This window comes from Guillardia theta (genome assembly GCF_000315625.1).
Source record: "Guillardia theta CCMP2712 unplaced genomic scaffold GUITHscaffold_5, whole genome shotgun sequence".
Lineage (NCBI taxonomy): Eukaryota > Cryptophyceae > Pyrenomonadales > Geminigeraceae > Guillardia > Guillardia theta.
In genome coordinates, this window is record NW_005434669.1 from 115,407 (window position 1) to 133,369 (window position 17,963).

The following is a 17,963-nucleotide window of genomic DNA, read 5'->3' on the forward strand; positions in this document are numbered from 1 at the left end:
TTTTAATTGATTATGAAAATATATCTTTTCGGAATGGAGATTCGATCTCCCAGTAGTGCACGTCTTCTGGTACCCGATCGTGTCTCCCCTTTGCTGACAGTTCTAAATTGTTTTTAAAAATTCTTTTTGACGGGTTTACGACCCCCACTGCCCTCAAAATGAAATAGTACCCCTTCTGTTAGGTTCAAATACATGGACAAATGACCGGTATTGTGTCAACTCTTCTCGAACCACCCCCAGTCGCGGTCCAGGTGTGTGAATTGTACGATGGCCGCGCCGCGCACGAGGGGAGAAAACGCGAGGAGAGGGGGAATGGGGAAGAGAGAGAGGAAGGAGAGGAGAGGGCCAGACTTTGATGGGCAGAGAAGAGAGGACGAAGTAGAAGCAAACAGAGGACAAAGGAGATGGAGAGAGCGAGACGGGGTAACAGGAGAAGTGTTGTAATTGAATGTTTGGCAGTCGTTCTATGGAGGACAGGAACAATCATGTGAGACGTTGATAGACAAAATTTGAAAGAGAAAGCTGTTAGTTAGAAGATCATGAGTTATGCTATGGTTCGGTCATTTTATCGTAAGGTCATGAGTTTTGCTCTGGCTCGGTTATTTCATCATAAGATCATGAAACATCATAGTTATTTTATACTGATTGTTGTGTTTGCAGTACAGCGACTGGTATTCATGCCGATGAATCTTAATCTTCAGTTGGGTTGACATGAAAAGCAAGATCTTGAGTTTCTTGTTTGGAAACCCAAGAATGAGAAGATTTGAACCCGCACAACACCAAAGGGAGGAAAAAACGTGCCTCTCCGGCTCGTTTAAAGTGATTCAGAGTGGGGAAAAGGCAACTTCTTCGAAGCAGATCTATGCCTTGTGGTTTGATATGACATTCAGTCAGAATTACACAGGGGGTGGAACCTTCTTGAGTTGGAACTCAACAGGGGACAGGGAGAGGAGTTCGACTTTTCAGAGCTTTCAGCTCTTTGAAATGAATGTAGAGAGAGAAGGTTTTCTCGGCATGCCTGCTGTCTTGACACCTTGGCTGGAAGCGTTCTATCTTGTTCAAGATTGTGTCAACGCTTTCAACTGCATATTCAAGGAGAGATCGCTGGACTTCTCCTACTCTTACAACTTCTCAAACCTGGAAGATTCTCTTCCAGTCAGGAAGGGAGGCGATTCCGTCAAGGACGAGGAGGAGGACTCGTTGAGCGGAGCTTTCAGTCACTTCTCATGGTTGATCAGTGGCGGCAGGTTCTTGATCGAGTTCAAGCGCAAGTCCATGGAGGACTGTTGCCTTTCAAGCTTTGTGCATTGTAACGACGACGATCTGTGCTGCGGGCCAATGAACGAAGGGATGGCTGGTGTTCGACAATTCTTCCGCGTGCACAAATGCTCGAGCGAGTGCAAGGTCATGTCAGAGCGACTGAAGACAAGAGTCTGCTGGCTGCAGAGAGATCACAAGGAGCTGAAAAACACAGCGAGATTTCAAGCAGAAGATCTGGCAAAAAGGTTGACGCATGCGATGGAACAGGAGCTGGTGAATGAGAAACAAAGGAGAAGTAGTGACCAAGTAGACAGCACACAGAAAGATGAGACTCATCGTAAACGGAGGCCGAGATCATCGAGTCCTGTCCAGTCTTCACGGAGGTTGAGTCCGAGCATATCAGACTAGAAAACTGTCAAGAGTGTATGTTACCCTTCACTGTATTTTTATCGAACACCAAAAGAATAATGAATGAATGTATTTACACCTTACATATCACTTCTCGGCTTTATGTGTCTGTGAGGAGGGTCAGATGATGGACACGCTGAGTGGCAGATACCTCGGCATCTCTCTATCAAAATCTGAGACAAGACGCTCCTGTCTGGAGTAATTGTCTTCAGCTACCTCTTCGATCTTCCTGCCATCATGTGGTCTCACATCAAGAAACATCTCACTCTCTCTCTGTCGCACTTCACATGCTCGTGTTTGATGAGGTCAGGAAAGGACTTGACACTCTCTTCGATATCCAGCAGCGTCGCTTGAAGCTCTCGGTGCATCTTGTCTTTCAAGGCCTCCAGTTTCTCCTCAACCTTGCAGATGAAACGCAAGTCAGCAACGTCGCTGACTTGCGTTCCAAGGAACCGGCCGTTCTCACCTCTTTTGACTGGTGCGATAGCGAGGAGACTATCCATTGCGTTCGGAGCTCTTCCTTCTGCAGTTGGGATCGGTGTATCGATTGGATCTGATCTTTGATCTAATAGGCAAGAATGCATCATGATTTGAATGTACACCGACGGCCTCCCGAGCTCACACCTTTGCAATGTCAGCACGACTGCTCAAATCAAGCGCTTTTTCTCTCATCCGAGGCTTGAAAATCATGATTCAGAGCGATCTCAATGAACTAATTGATCAAACCAGAATTTGTCTCCCATCCAACTTGGTCAAAGAGGGGAAGCTGTTGAGAACAGTTGCCTGATGAAGCATACTGTCACCTTGTAGGTCGTTCTCTATTAGATTTAATTCTGTCAAGGCTGGTTTGATGTTTCAGAGAGTTGTGAAACACGGAGAGATCAAAACTTCACATGAGGTACAGGTTGAAAGAGGCTCCAAGATTTGTTCGAGATGTGAGAATCTGGCGAATTGGTAACTTCTCGATCAACGACAAACGACTGCTACTTGTTTGTTTCAAGATCAATCAAGAGCAGTCTGTTGAGATGGTTAAGAAAATCATCAGAGATGCTATTAAACCTGTTGGAGAGATGAGCTCGATGGTAGCGAACGGTTTTGTCCTCCGGGAAATGTCACAGAAAGAAAAACATTCCGTGAAACTACATCTTGCTGTAATGATCCTGAGTTGGAGCTCTTGGTTGTAGAAAGCTCCCTGTCAATGAAATGAGAAATGAAACTTTTCTTTGTTCAAGAACCTCAACAAGTTTTGTCTTGCAGACAGCACTTGTAGACTTGGTAGCCTTTGGTCCAGTCAGGGGGGCATGTTGAGAATGAACTATAACCTCTCCAGACCAGCCAAAGTTTCTAGTTGATTCGCATCCAACCTGAAACAGGATGTCCTTACAAGATTCACTTGTGAAGATCAAGCCAACCTCAAGTCAGTCAGGCTGCTCATTGAAAAGACATCAGAGACTTGTTTCAAATAGTTGTAGGACAGGTTGAGAATCTAATGCCGACATTAGCTGCTATCAGTCAAAGTTACGGTCGCAATCACCCGCAAGCTTTTGAGCTTCTCAAGACCTCCGTATGAGAGAATCGACTCTCGATTGCCCGAGAAGCAATTTGAAATGTCTGTGTCATGCCCTGGACGTCAATCGCATTTCAACAGATGATCGAATAGATCTTGCATGTTGCAAACCAAGTCGATTATAGGACAAGTTGACTTCAACAGCGTTTGGGACTGCTCCGAGGCCATCGAGATGTGAGATACAGTTGCAAGACAGGTCTGCAAAGATCAAAGTTCAGCTCATGAAGCATTGGATGCTCTTCACCGAGCTTCCGAAGGTGAATGAAGGCAGCCAGTCCTCCGTTTGAGAGCATTGAGATATTATTTACTGCCCCATGAGAATTAGAGTCTGCCGACCAAAAGTCCTCAAGGTCTGCAGACAGACCTGAAAGGTCCAGTGATAAGATTGTATGCCCATTGTATTGAGAACCATCATTCAGCTTTTCGCCCTGGGATATTAAGAAATATCGTCAGGATTTCGAATCCTTTGAGGGCTTTGTGCGTACCAGCCGAGGGTCGCTTTCAGCATCAAAATCTTTCAGATCGAAGCATGCGGAAACAAATGGAATCTACAGGACAAGAAAACGAGCACGTTGAGAGGAAGATCGTCAGTTGATTATGATGGATTATCATATTCCGACCTGACAACAGCGAAGATTTGCATAATACCACTTCACTTTCCTGCCCCGAAGACCCGCACTACCTTGCACCTTTATCCTGTTGATGCCTGAAGCAGATGTTACGCGCTTTGAAGCATCAACCAGATGCATGACTCACTCCAACTGTCTGGGAAGTCATGCAGCTGAGAAACTTTGCTGTGCAGATCAGGGACGATACAAGCAAGCTTGTTTTCGGAGAGAACGTAATATTTCTCGTGTGCACTCTTCTGCAAGTGCAACTAGATCAGATCGGAGATGTCAAGTGCTGATGATACCGTAGAAGGAGCTCGTTGAAAGGCTTCGTCTTGCTTCAAGGGATCAACCTTTCATCGGAGAGCTTCCGTCAAGACCGTCTCCAAGTAAAGAGGGCCGTACCTGCACGATCTCTTTTCTGCTTTGTTTGATCAGCTTGTGGTACTCATCCATGTAAGGGCTTTGCCATATCGTCTGCTTTGTGGCTGCATTGGAATAGTATATTCGGCCATTCTTGTCTCTGAACTTCCCCCAGGGTGGAAGTATTCTGTCATTGGCGGCTTTTTCAGCTATCCACATGAGCTTGTCATCCTGGGGACACAGACATTCAGGCAAGAAGCAGAGGAGGTGTCTCTTCCTGTACCTTGTCAGGATTCAGTCCGAGCTGTTTTGCATGGAACAGAACTTCCTTGGGGTAGTTGACTTTCTTCCTGGCTTCACCTCCATTCCCTTCCTTGGACCTGTTCCGATCAGCCGCCCTCTCTCTCGCTGCTGCCCCACCATGAGGAGCTCTGTCTGCGGCGTGTACTCCTTCCTTCTTCGCTCCTTCATTCTCATTCTCAGCATCGCTGCCTTGCAGCTCCCGCGGCCGAGACCTGCCACCTCCCATTCTTCAAGCCATGTCGAGGACCGTTGATCGAAACCAGGAAGCCGGATGACCATTACCTGCCCAATTCGGTTAAAATCGCAACTTTGCTTGATTTAAACCGAGGAAATCCCTTTGCCGGAAATATGGGGTATGGCGAGGGCGCGAGAAGCTGAGGGGGGCGAGAAGAGGATGTAACGCGCAGCATCGGCGATGGCGAGTGAGTCGCACTAGGGATGAACTTCTCGCAAGCTGCTTGATAGCGCAGGCAACACCCCTGAGAGAGACAGAGTGCAGGAAGAATGCAGAGTATACTGAGCTCGCGCAGCAAGGTAGGGAGTGAGCTCTTCACGAACAGAACAGAGCACAGCTTCGGTGCTGAGTCTCTGCAATTCGGTGTCCAGCACAGCAATGACAAGGAGACGCCATGCGTGTGTCTCGGTGATGTGCTGTCATTGTACTTCGACGACCTGGGTAGCTGCATATCTTCCGATGGCTTTGTAGACGAGGACTGCGAAGTACCTAAACTCTCCGTTATGGACTCGTTGAGAGTGGATGGGACCCTTTTCCGGGTCGTTGCAAAGCAGCTGTACACGTTCCAGAAGAAGCTGAACAGCAAGGTGAAGAAGATCATACAGACGACGCACCCTGTAGGAGGCGATGAGGTACTGAACTTCGAGGAGGTGCTTCCGGAAGAGAGGCATTTCCTAGAAAAGCTGAATGCTGAGGCCGAGGCTGAAAAGAACCACAACATGTCTGAGTGCACGAGGACTCTTGGTGCGATCGTCAACTACGGGCAGGTGATACAACTCCAGCACCTCAAGAGCGGCAAGTTCCTCGCAATCAAACCTAAGGAGGTAGCGGAGATAGATAGCAACTGCCACAGGGTAGTGTTGACAGATCAAGGTAGCCAGGAGGTCTGGTGGATCCTTGAGCCTCGATACAAGCTGCAGAACACGATAGAGTCGATCAACTACGGTGACTCGATCTGTCTGGCGTCCGTGAAAGTGTCTGGGCAGTACTTGCACTGTGCGCATGAAGTGAAAAGCAACGTGATATCTTCTGGGACGGCCCTGAGCAAGTATGAAGTCAACGCCTCCGATGTGAGAATATCCTGGAAGCTCAAGCTCTACACGAGCTGGCAGCCTGGGCTGGATCATGTGGTGAAGGGTGGAGACCTGCTGCAAATCTCACATGTGGAGAGCGAATCTTACCTTTCGTACGGGATGGAGAAGTCGGGGCTGTGTCTGGACAAGTCAAAGCATCTCAAGATCGCCAAGGGGTACACGAAGAAGAGGGAGCACATCGACGTCTACTCGTTGTGGCAGATCGAGCAGCCAGAATGTGGCGACGGGGGGTTCTTTCAGTTCGGCGGGTCTTTTCGGCTAAGGCACATAGCTACCAACACTTACCTTGCAGTTCGGAGGATTCGAGATGAAGGTGTGCCATCTATGATCTCAGAACCGATCCCACAGACTCTCTTCAAGATCCACAATGCAGGACAGTTCGCCTCCAACACGATCGTGTGGGACACGATCGCCTACCTCCAGTGTACCAGCTCGAGTGGATTTCTTCACCCTGAGCCGGACTCGCACAAGAAGAACATAATGCAGCTGCAGACTGGGAGGGAGGCTTCAATGTGCGACACGTTCCGCCTCAATCGTGTAGACCCGGTGATCGCCTCGGTCTTCTACGAGGTACATGGCTGGGAAGCCGATGTGTCCTTTGTCCCTTGCTGATCCCTTGAAAACAGATTGAAAGCTATAGAAACGTGCTCCTCTCCCTCCTCCCACCTGACTTCGGGAATGACAGCTCGGATTTTTTCTTGAACAATCTTGATAGGGCAATGTACAGGTATCGTTTGTAGTGGATGAGAGATGCTATGTTGCTGACTGCTGCGGATGCAGAACCTTTGTGAAGACCTTGAAGGGGATAGAAACGTTCTGTTCTTTCCGTCGTAACCATGCAAACACTGTCGTCTCAACATCTTTCCGCCTCGAGAGTGTGCAGCTGTCGTGGGCGAACGCCGTCACCAACATCGTTCTTCGGCAGCTGTTTGTTCATGAGATGGGAGTGCTACAGCTTGTCATCAAGATGACAAACTCTTTGCAAAAGGCGATCAAGAACCTGTCAAATGATCCTGATCAGTCGATGCTTCTGTCTGCCAGTCCACGTGGTGCTCTCAAGAGCTTCCGTGACAGTGTTCTGCAAACTCCAGGGCGGGAGGCGACTTACTCCAAGTACCAGCACATCATCCACCTGTTTCAGTTGTCTCATCGCGCACTCTCGGCCTCGTTGAGCAACAACAAAGAGACTGTGAATGCTCTCGGTGACGACATGTTGCTCATCATGCAGCAACTTTCGTTGGACCCTCGGTTTGCGAAGTATGTTCTGCAAACAGTCACGACGATCTTATCGGCCAAATCCCATTTTGTTGAGCTTATGAATCCATCCATCTTGGAGCACGTGCTTACGTCCATAGACACGCACACCACAGACCGTCCTGTCTACGTCGACCTCCTTTCGCAGTTTTTGAAGAATCAGAATCGTGGGATTGCGAGGAATCAATGTTTGGTTCTTAAGCGGTTTATCATGGACAAGAGGAGGAGACAGTATCTCTACGAGACGTTCTCTCCTGATCAAGGGATCATCATGATCAAGAACTGTATTGATCCGAAGCAGAAGGATGTGACGGCCAAGACTTACGACCTTGAGGCCCTGGCAGCAGGAGCTGACGATGATGTCTTGAGGATGTACACCTCGACAGTGGAGCTCTTGGATGCTCTTTGTACAGGAGACAACCATGCGTCTCGTGTCATGATAACGGGAGGAGTGTACAGATTTGCAGACTTCAGCACAATCATGCAGTGCATTGGGAACGAGCGGCTTCCGTACAACCTGAGGACTCTCTACTCGCGCCTGATGAATCACCTGTACTTCAAACCGAACCTCGTCTGCAGTGAAACAACATTGAAGACAGTGTTCACCATCGAAGATCTCGGAGCCGATCCGTTTGCCGTGTTTGACATCGAGGAGAAATACGCCGACATGCATCGGGAGCTGAAGCGAGAACTGCTGGCGCTGTTCGGCAACCATTCCTCCTTCTTTGTCCCAGAGGTTGAGAAGGGTTCCAATGAGTTCTCCATGAGTCTTATCCAGCTCTGCTACTCGCTCATCACTAACGGAGCCTTCCGGTCGGAGTCGGAGATCCAGCAGGAGCTCGTTCCTGTCCTCATCTGCCTCCTGGAGCCTTCGACAGATGAGGTGAAGCAATCGGAGATGAAGAACACTTTCTCCAAGTTCGCTCCGGTGGGGCCTGACAGTCAGGAGCTCGCCATGGAGCTGGTGGCAAAGTGCAAGGCCGTCCTGTGCGACATGCTCCTGTTCTTGTTCAAACTGCAAGTCGCAGTGAGGACCCGCAAACTTCTCGCCATCTGCCATGAGTTGACTCCCTTCACCACCTCTGCCAACACAAGAAGGATGTCCTGCTCTGACCCGAGGATCTCGGCGAGGAGCTCCAAGAACACCCTGCTTAAGAGGAGGGCGAGCAGCTTCATTTGGTTCAACACGTTCAAACCTGGCGAATCAACCATGGAAGCCGATCCTTGTCACCAGCTGCTTGAGAAGATGAGAGATGTAAAGGTGTTCCAGCGGATAACAGAGGCGACAACAACTCTCAACCTTGTTTTTGACACTGAGAGGGTCTTGTTCCTGTCTCCGTGTCTCCTGTCCTCATTTTCCTCTGCAGGAGCGCCTCAGCAGGATACTCGTGGAGCTCTGGAAGTATAAGGACCCGCAGCTTGCTTTCAAAACTTTCCAAGTCCTCCTCCGCTGCAACTCCCCGACTCTCGATCTTTACCTCCAGGTCTCTCGAGACTGCGAAAAACTTGAGAAGGCTGATGTACTTGATGCAGATATTTGACGTTCAGGTGCTGTCACAAGACACTTCGATGAGAGACTACAAGATGGCGACAAGTTTGTTTCAAGACCTCAAGCGAATGTTCCCTGCCTTCCGCCTCCTTGCGTTGCCTAACAACGACTTGAACTTCTTCGACGCATCGCAACGATCTCAGTTCGTCTCCTGCATCACATCTCTTGCCGACATGTGCAAGATACGAGGAACTATCGCTGAGTTCGAGAGTCAGAGGTTCACCAATCAACAAGTGAGCCGTCACATGCTGTCTTCTGCTCTCTGACATGTCTGATGCCAGATGTTGAGGCGTCTCGGAGTACATACTTTCATCCTGGATGTGATCAAGTCGTTGATCTTGCCACATGAGCAACACTCAGAAGACTTTGTCAAGAGAATCGAGCATGGGTCCACCTTTTACGAACCTGCTGTCCGTTCCTGGATAGTTGACGAGTTGCTACCTGCTTGCTTTAGCTTCATCGAGTTCTTCTCCAGTGGGATGAAACGGAATCAGCATTTCTGGTAAGAACCGTCAATTTCTGATTGTGAATGTTGAACTTTGCGTGTAGGGGAGACCATACACGTCTGCTGTCGAGGTTTTTCCGTGCTGGAATATCCGTAGCTGGAGCCCTTTCAGGGATCTTTTGTGGAAATGAGAAACTTTGTCAGAGGTCAGAGGAGGAGAGGAGAGGGGAAGGGAGAGAGGGAGAGAGGGAAGAGGGAGAGGGAGGGAGGGAGGGAGGGAGGGAGGGAGGGAGGGAAGAGGGAGAGAGAGGGAGGGAGGGAGGGAGGGAGGGGGAGAGACAGAAAGAGAGGAGAAGGGAAGGGATCGGGGGCTGAGCAAGGATAGGAAGAGGAGGATGTTGCTCTTGAGTTTGACTTGTTGGTGAAGGCTGGACTTGAACATCATAGATGAAGTCCTGAGGTTCATCTCAAACGAGAGCAACAAAGACGAGCAGGGTAGAGATGAGAAGAACTACTCGTCTCACATATCTTGCGTCCACTTCCTTGAAGTTGCCTTCATGGTGGACGGGAAAGGTCGTTCAATACCTTGCTCTTCCTCACTGACTCTCTTCCAGTTGTTCGACGCACTCAGGCGTACATCTTGCAATCTTTGTCAGGGACTGTGAAGCATGAAGAGGATGGTGGGCGTGAGGAAGCGCAGGAAGGAAGTGCTCCTTTTGGAGAGGACGCAAACAGGCCGCTGGTGCTGTTTCGAGGTGAGCGGGAACCGTTTCTCAAGAGGTCAAGATCCAAGTTAGACAAGGCGAAGCTGCAACCCAACAACAACATCGTGGAGTACAACATGTCGATCCTCCGTTTGCTGCGATTTCTTGCCACGGATGCCGGACCCGGTGACATGTCCATCATCCGTAGCATCCTTCCAGTGGACAGGCTGGTTCAAGACATCACAGGTATTCCTCCTCCTCCTCCCTCCCTCCCCTCCCTCCCTCCCTCCCTCCCTCCCTCCCTCGCCCTCCTTCTCTGGCTGGCATTGACTCGCTTGCAAGGGAATTACTGCATTTCCCGAGCCAAAGGAGAAATGCTCCATCTATTTCGCATCATCTACCTACAGAATCACTCGGACACGAGGTGCTATGGCTTCACTTACAGCCTCAGCTTGTGGTCCATCCTCCACCACCTCTCCCAGCTCCTCCAGCGCTGTGACCCCTTCTCCCTCCTCACCGTCCCCGACCGCTCCCACGGAGGAGACACTTTCAACAGCCTGACAGACTCTGATGTGGTGATGATGGAGCTGGAGATGCTGTTTGCCGACCACTGGGTGCCTATCTTGGACGTCTTGATGGACGAGCCGATCTTGTGGTACTCGCTGACTGATCAGGCTCGGGTCGATGTTGAGATCATTTTTTGCAAACTTGCCAAGATGCTCGAAGTAGCTGATGTGCAGAAACAGAACCTTCTGAAAGCACACAAGTACGAGGAAACTCCTGAGATCGTTCAAGAGTTTCGTGACCTCATCGAGAGTCTGGGTGCCAAGCTCGCATCCCACAAGAACCTCCCGTTCGCTCTCCCCAAAATCTTCCGGAACCAGACGGACAAGGATAAGATCAGGTCGACTCTTTCTGCTAGGAGCCAGCGAAGGCGCTCCAACATCCCCAAGTACGTCTTCCGTGTTGCCGAGGAGCCTCTGGAGTCACTTCACTGCAACAACACCATCACCATCTTCGGCAAGGCCTTCAAGGAGATCTTTGATCAGCCCGACAACTCCACCCATAATGAGCAGGAGGAGGAGGAGGAGGAGGAGGATGCTTGTTCCCACGCCTCTTCCCACGACGAGCTACGGGGGGCAGACGATCAAAGGTCCTCCTTGTCTTTTTGCGCCTCTACCAAGCTGAGAAACAAAACTTCTTTTGCTTTCCCAGCTCGAAGGCCGTGCAGCTGTCGTCCCGACGGAGGCAGGAGATCTTGGAGCTCTGCAAGATCTTCTACTACTCCCAGCTAGGGCCCAGGACGATCCACGAGGGGCAGGTGGAGGATCTGGTGGAGATTCTCATCTCCTACTTCAACCCCAACAGGTGCAGAGCAGGCGCTGCCCCCCCCTGCCGTCCTCGCTGACCCGAGCATGCAGGCTGCAGTGGGAGAGAGACGTGCTGGAGGGCCTCGAAGTGCTCAGGCAGCTGGCAGACCAGTGGCAGCATGCGATCACAGAGCAGAGGCCGCCGGGGTGGCTGCTGAAGGGCATCCCCAGGCTGATCATCGAGATGGTGGGAGGAGGTGACTTCTTTGTACAGTCTGACGCTCTTCGTCTCTCCAGGTCAGCAGGGAGGACAGCGGCGATCGAGTCTTCTTCTCCTGCCTCGGACTTGCCATCACAGTCCTCAACGTCCGTCAACCGCCCCCTCATTCTCACACCCCTCCTGCGTCCTCCTCCTGCTTCATCCTGATTCTTTCTGATATCTCTCGTTTGTCTCACGACTTGCTCTTGTTTCTGTTTCAAACTCCCACTTCTTCTGCTCTTGTCGTACTTGACATGATTGATTTGTCACAATGCAGATATCTCCGCAGAAGCCGATTCAAGACAGTTTCTTTGCTATCTTCACCTCTTCGAGCTCAGAATCTTTTCAATTCCTCAACCAGCTTTTCCTCCGAATGCAGCAGGGCGAACAGGAAACAAAACTCCTCATGCGCACATGGCAGGAAATGCTGCAGACTGACAAGAGCGCTCTCAAAGACTATGACTCCTTCCTTGCTCGGCTAGGGAACGTGGTCGACTATAGCGATCGCAGGTCACGAGGGGGGCCTTCAACCTGTCTTGTCTCTGTTTGTGCTGTCAGTTTCTTCATGTGTATCTGTACTTGTATTGTTTGCATCTATCTTTCTATGCATGCATGTTTGATGCTGTGGTGTCTGTGTTTGTACCTGTGTTCGTAAGCTTGTTTGATCTGTCCTATCTATGTTTCATCTACCTCGTTTGAATCTATGCTCTTGAAGCTTGCACGCCATTCTCTTGCGAGGCTTTGTCGACTGGGATCGGAGCAACAGCCACGTTGACTCGGTTCTGCCCCCTTCCCAACTTGCTTGACCCCTTCCCCTCCGAACTCTCTGAACCCTATTCCTCCCCCACGCCTTGTCTCTCTTCTCTACCTTGCTCTCTTCGCATCCTCTCACTCTCTCCTCCAGGTCTTCCGCTTCCTCCACGCCCTCTGCGAAGGTCACAACGGCAAACTGCAGAACTTCCTGCGCTTTCAAGCAGGAAATGTCCGCAGCATCGACATGGTGACTTCCGTCGCCGACTTCATCGTCTTGAGCAGCGGCTACATCAACCCGCTGAACATCGAGATCGTCAAGACTGCGATCCTGGCGCTGGCAGAGATGATCCAACAACCGTGAGTGCGATGAAGAGTGCTGAAGCAGGACAAGGGGGCGAGGCAAGGCGAAGATGAATGGAAGGAGGAAGTAGAAGGGACGAAAAGGGAAGAGGAGGGACGAGCAAAGAAAATAGACGAGCAAGGAAAAGGAAGGGGTTGCATGTTGGAGGAGGAAGGAGAAGAGAAGGAGAGTGGATAATGCTGTTTGAGCAGATGTCGTCCGAATCAGAAGGCTGTTTGCGAGACACCTATCTGCACTTCCGCTAACAACATCCTCAACATGACAGCCGAGCATTATGTCAGTCACTATCAGGTATTTCCCTTTTCGTTGAGATAGAGATTCTTATCATCTGCTGTAAGGCATTGAAGCATATCAAGCCTTCTGAATCTGATTTCGAGGTGGATCTGACTATTACTTGCGTTGAGAGGGAAGATGTGAAATTCTGATTAGTTTTGCAACTCAGAAATATATCGACGAGGCCGTAGCATGTTTTGACAAGAAGATATATGATCTCAAAGCTTCTACTATCACTGTGAGGTATCTTCTCGCATGTTCTTCGTTGACACCTTGAAAATAGCTGCTGCTGGCTTTGCTGGAGTGTGTTGATGAACCTGAAATCCCTTCTCTCATGCTCGGATCACTCAATCCCGACCGGTTGCTTGCTGTCTTCTCCTACGACAACTCTCACCACAAGATCACAGATTGATACAAAACATGAATGATCTTCTGTTCGTGTACAATCCTACCTTAGTCTACGAACTCGAAGATAAGGGAAAGATAGAAGCATGGCAGATCCCGGTATCTTGTACTTCTTGTGTCTGATGCCAGTTCTCCTCCTCCACTTTCACATGCTCCCTAGTGGACTGCATCTCCTGCTCTTTCCTTTCTTCTCCACATCTCCTTTTCTCTCCTTACATCCTGTAGGCTGCGCCTCCCATCGGTGATGACTCGAAAGTAGCAGAACAAGAGGCAGAGCAAGTTGCAGAGGTTTGCTTCTTAGGTGTTGTCATGAGAGTAACGGGTGTTGCAAGCAATTTTACATCACCTACATCACTCTCAGTCAGTTCGATGAATCCGGAAGTCTGAATGCAAAGCTGTCGCCCGATTACATCTGGGACTATGTAAACTTGAAGTCAAAGATCGGAGTGATAGAGATCTCGCGCAAGGTGCGGACGTTTCATGACTTGTCGTTCCTGTTTGTCACTTTTGCTTCTCCAACTCTCTCGTGAGCAGGGAGTGCTTGAGCGAGCATACTTCACCATCCCCAAGTCCTGCAGCTACCTTACCAGTGCATCAAAACACGATCTGCTGCTGAGTGTCAACAGAGCAAACCTGCAGACCCAGTTGACGGACTTCAGTGAACGAGTACGTGACATACTTGTAAAAGAGATTGTATGAAGTGACATGTTGGGAACAGTTCGATTCGCTGTATTCGGAGATGCAGCATCAGCAGAAGTTGACAAGAAATCAGATTTTGAACTTCTTTCGACTGACTTCTGGATTGAGAGAAAAGGTGAAACAATGGTGGTATCCGTTTGTGTGACGAATACCACAGACTTTCTTTCTCAACGCTGTCATTATCAACGTTCTCTTGCTTCTATTCTACAATTATGAATGTCGAGGGTGAAAGATGCGCGTTTCATGTCAACCAACTGATGGCATCATCAGGAGCTTCACTTGTGGGGATAACGAGCCTCTCACCTACTTTCGCATCAGACCAGGATGGGACGTGCTAGTGAATGTCCTTGCATACATTCAGGTGTGCAAGAGGGGATGGGATGGGAGGAGACGCGGATGAGATGAGATGAGATGAGATGAGATGAGATGAGATGAGTTGGAGTTGACATTCGTTTGTTGATATTTGTCGTCACTCAGTGCATCCTCGCCTTCACAAGGCAGTGGTGGTATGTCATTGAAAGAGGTGTTCCTCGTGCAAGAGAGAAGGTCGCTTGTCCCTCCTGCCTTAGCCAAACTCTTCGTATCTTCTGCTGTAGTTTCCTCCTCCTCCTCCTCCTCCTCCTCCTCCTCCTCCTCCTCCTCCTCCTCTTTCTCATCCATTTCTCCTCCTTTCCTCCTCCTTCTCCTCTACCCCTCCCTGCCTCCTCTTCCTCTTCCCGCCTTCTGCCCCCTTCTCCATTAGCTCGAATTCTGATTCCAGTGAAGATGATGGAGAGCGATGTCAAGACAAGGAGATCGTTGTTCTCGTCGTTCATCAAGATGATTTTACCGGATCATTTCGATTCAGTCTTCTTCCACCTCACTCTTTCCAACCAAGGCAATCGGAGCACAATAAATCGAGTTCTCCTGATCCAGGTGAGCATTTCACCCATCACCTTCACTTTACAGATGCTCTCACGTTCTTCTGACATCTCTGCTCAGTTCCTCTACATCTTAACAGACCTTCAGTTCTGGATGATCACTGTCATGACAATAACAAACATACTGGCCCTTGCTTACCCGCATAACGGGAACAAACTCTTCTTGGTGGTACATCTCTTTGAGATCTTCAATCGTTCTCGAGTTCTCCAGAATGTCATGAAGTCAATCACATTCCGGGCGAACACTCTATTGCAAACCGCCGGGCTCGCTTTCATCTTCATTTACTTCTTCGGAGTCTCCGGCTTCTACTTCTTCCCGGAGCTCTTCCAGTTTGCTGAGGCAGATGTCATGGGAGGAAGAAAACTCGAGCCGAACAACAATGGAGCGAGATGTACATCAGTATGGAAATGCACACTTGTAGTACTTGACATGGGGTTGCGAAAGGTGATACCCATCTTGTTAGCTTGCATGAAACCTGTTGTTGCTGATTTTTGACAACCCTGATCTGAAGCCTTTGAAGTTTCGTCTTGAATCAATTCTTTCTGACTTGCCGCAAGGGTGATCTTGGAGAGGCCATGGACGACATTCCATGGAAGGTAGAGAAACCAGTTCGAAATGTCCCCTTACCTTATCCATATTTGCAGCTTCAGTCCAACGAATCGGACAAATATCGAATTCTCTACCGCATGGTGAAACTATGCTTGCAGCTGATGTGTGCTTTCATTTTCTTGACGCCTCTCAAGTTATATACTCTCCTTTTCTTCATCATCGTCACCACTATTCTGATGAACATCATCTTTGGTGTGATCATTGATACGTTCGCCGGTGAGTTTTCGTTTTTCGTTCACGTCTCCGAGCTCATCTTCGTTACCTCAGAGCTGCGCGCAAGGAAAGATGAGATCGATCGGGATGTATCAGGGTATTCCTCACCCACCCACGCATTCTAGAGCAGATAGATGCGGAGTTTCATCCCCCTCCTCCTTCCCCTCCCCTCCTCCTTCCCCTCCCCTCCTCCTTCTCCTCCTCCTCCCCTCCTCCTTCCCCTCCCCTCCTCCTTCTCCTCCTCTCTTCCTTCCCCTCCCCTCCTTCCACTCCCCTCCTTCCCCCTCCTCTTTCTCTCCCTTTCCCTTCCCTATCCTAAACATTCACGCGCTCATGGTTACTCTTCAGCAAATGTTTCATCTGCGGGATCGACCGATTCATCTTCGATCAGCACGGGGAGGGAGCGAGGTGAGTTCAGAGAGAGTCGTCGGAGGTCGTCTGAACGGAATTTGCTGCAGTGGATTCCAGGAGCACATTGAGGTACTCTTGCATTGGGGTTAGCGCAAGACAAACCATTGGAGCAGGAGGAACACAACATGTGGAAGTATCTTTACTTCCAGGTCGGATCCTCCTTCTCTATCTCTGTTCGTCGTTCCTGACTTGTGGCTCAAGGTTTATTTGAGGGAAAAGCAGTATGACGAATATTCGGTCAATTCTATCCCTTCCTCCTTCTCTCGTTTGACTTCCTTGCTCTGCCCTCAGGGAGGAGAGTCTTATGTGTTCAGCCGCACACTGGAGCTTGCAAGAGATCCTGCAACCCATCTCAAGGTTCATCTCTCAGCTCTACTCCCTTCTCTCCTGTATCATAACCTCCGTCCTCCGTCCCGTCTTCCCACCCCTGCTCCCTCCCTTCTCCCTCCTTCCTTCTCCCTCCTTCCTTCTCCCTCCTCCTCTTCCCTTTTCCCCTCCCTCTGCTCCTCCTCTCTCTCTTCCTCCCTCCTCCTTCCTCTCCTCCTCCCTCCTCCCTCTTTCGCTTCTCACCTTCATTCATCTGCCCATGTTTGCCTCCTCCTTCCCTCTTCTTCTCAACGACATGCTCACCTGAGCGCATGTGCAGTTGATAGACAAGGAGACTGGCGTCGAGCTCAAGAGGCCAAGGGGGCAGGTCGACCTGCACTGGTTCCCACAGAAGGTGAGGAGCCGGCAGATGGTGGCGTCCTGCAGCTGAGAACGAGCAGGCGGCGATGCGGCTGAAGAGCAAGAAGAAGGAGCTGAAGGATGTGGTTCAGGTGGGTGTGGAGAGCAGGGGATCCGATGTGAGCATGTGTGTTCAGGAGAAGATAAAGACGATACAGGAGGAGAACAAGTTGCAAGCGAAGAGGTAACAAGAGCGATCGAAGGCAGAACGACTGAACAAGGGCGACAGGTTGGACAAGAGCATGGATGACGCGCTCTTCTTGCTCTCGCCGACAATCTGACATCCACCAAGAGATTTCATTACCAAAGACAAACATTCAAACACACATGACATACTCTTCTCCCCCTCTGAACATGTGAACATTCAGTTCATACTCTGTCTGTCAAGCGAATCATCTTTTCTCCTCCTGGAAGTTTACATCCATGTCTGGAGGCCCAAGATTTGCTCGCCTGCTCACCCAGAAGTCATTCGTTTTACCCCAGGAGAAAACAAAACAACACATTGAACGTCGGAATGACCGACTGACTGCCTGACTGACATACAGTCTTACTACTGATTGTCTGACTGACTGACTCACAAAGAATGATCGGTATAATCGCCTCTTAAGCATCGCTTCAGGATATCATCATATGCTATCATTGTGTTTCAAACATCCCTTCACACATGCCTACACATATCACAGCCAGAACTCACAGTTGGTTGCACAGTCCGTTAGCCTGCTTTACACATGAGGCGATAAGATCGAGCTGGAACTGAACTTCTTTCAGCTGACTCTGACGAAGCAACAGATTGCTCTTGAGATGTTCGAAACTCTCCTTCCAAGGTGCAGCCTATACATCCCGTCATTGAGAACAAGGGCTCGAAGTGCTATTACTCCGTATTTCGACTGGAACTCCTTAATGGTTGCCAAGTCTTCTTTGAGAGTGTTCACCTGCAAATCATAGAGATCGGCAATGGAGGCAACATCAATCGTGTCGAATTCTGGAAGTGAAAAGAGTGTGAGCAAGCACCTGTCTCTGTAGAGTGCACTGATACTGTCGTAAAGTGATGATGGTTGACACAGGATCACTGATTGTATTCGCCTCCCCCATATCCGCTTGATGTCTGCAGTGCGGCTAGACACTCGTTCACCTTGTCTCCATCCTGCATTCCTGGCATCAGCCACTTGTCGGAGCATGAGATGTGTTCTGCATTGAGAACGGATGGATGTTGTATTGTTCAACGTGAGGACC

General features: G+C 49.7%; 3 protein-coding genes across 3 annotated transcripts; 2 read left to right on the plus strand and 1 right to left on the minus strand.

Annotated features, from left to right (window-relative positions):
- Nucleotides 1-984: 984 nt before the first annotated feature.
- GUITHDRAFT_100545 (hypothetical protein) lies at nt 985-1,668 on the plus strand (the record flags this gene model as incomplete). Its single annotated transcript, XM_005840482.1, has 1 exon — nt 985-1,668. The coding sequence occupies one exon, from the start codon at nt 985-987 to the stop codon at nt 1,666-1,668; it is 684 nt and encodes a 227-aa protein (XP_005840539.1).
- A 22-nt stretch (nt 1,669-1,690) lies between these two features.
- GUITHDRAFT_150217 (hypothetical protein) lies at nt 1,691-2,493 on the minus strand. Its single transcript, XM_005840483.1, has 6 exons — nt 2,395-2,493; nt 2,293-2,346; nt 2,135-2,233; nt 1,951-2,069; nt 1,820-1,897; nt 1,691-1,776 (listed from the first exon to the last, which is right to left on the minus strand). Exons 1-6 carry the CDS (start codon nt 2,461-2,463, stop codon nt 1,749-1,751), a joined length of 447 nt encoding a protein of 148 aa, XP_005840540.1. The 5' UTR covers nt 2,464-2,493; the 3' UTR covers nt 1,691-1,748.
- A 2,520-nt stretch (nt 2,494-5,013) lies between these two features.
- On the plus strand, nt 5,014-17,055 carry GUITHDRAFT_160866 (hypothetical protein; the record flags this gene model as incomplete). The annotated part of the gene is made up of 42 exons (XM_005840484.1): nt 5,014-6,408; nt 6,465-6,565; nt 6,619-8,353; nt 8,460-8,576; nt 8,626-8,874; nt 8,923-9,143; nt 9,191-9,292; nt 9,514-9,659; nt 9,701-10,036; nt 10,133-10,943; nt 11,006-11,158; nt 11,212-11,347; nt 11,398-11,466; nt 11,637-11,869; nt 12,075-12,138; nt 12,264-12,469; nt 12,665-12,764; nt 12,812-12,850; nt 12,916-12,989; nt 13,154-13,250; nt 13,377-13,439; nt 13,484-13,618; nt 13,686-13,817; nt 13,870-13,965; nt 14,008-14,075; nt 14,121-14,211; nt 14,328-14,396; nt 14,616-14,765; nt 14,832-15,215; nt 15,329-15,367; nt 15,416-15,460; nt 15,515-15,596; nt 15,648-15,690; nt 15,942-16,001; nt 16,052-16,073; nt 16,118-16,153; nt 16,206-16,241; nt 16,296-16,361; nt 16,651-16,725; nt 16,772-16,822; nt 16,868-16,914; nt 16,960-17,055. The coding sequence occupies 42 exons, from the start codon at nt 5,014-5,016 to the stop codon at nt 17,009-17,011; spliced, it is 8,226 nt and encodes a 2,741-aa protein (XP_005840541.1). The 3' UTR covers nt 17,012-17,055.
- Between the last annotated feature and the right edge of the window lie 908 nt (nt 17,056-17,963).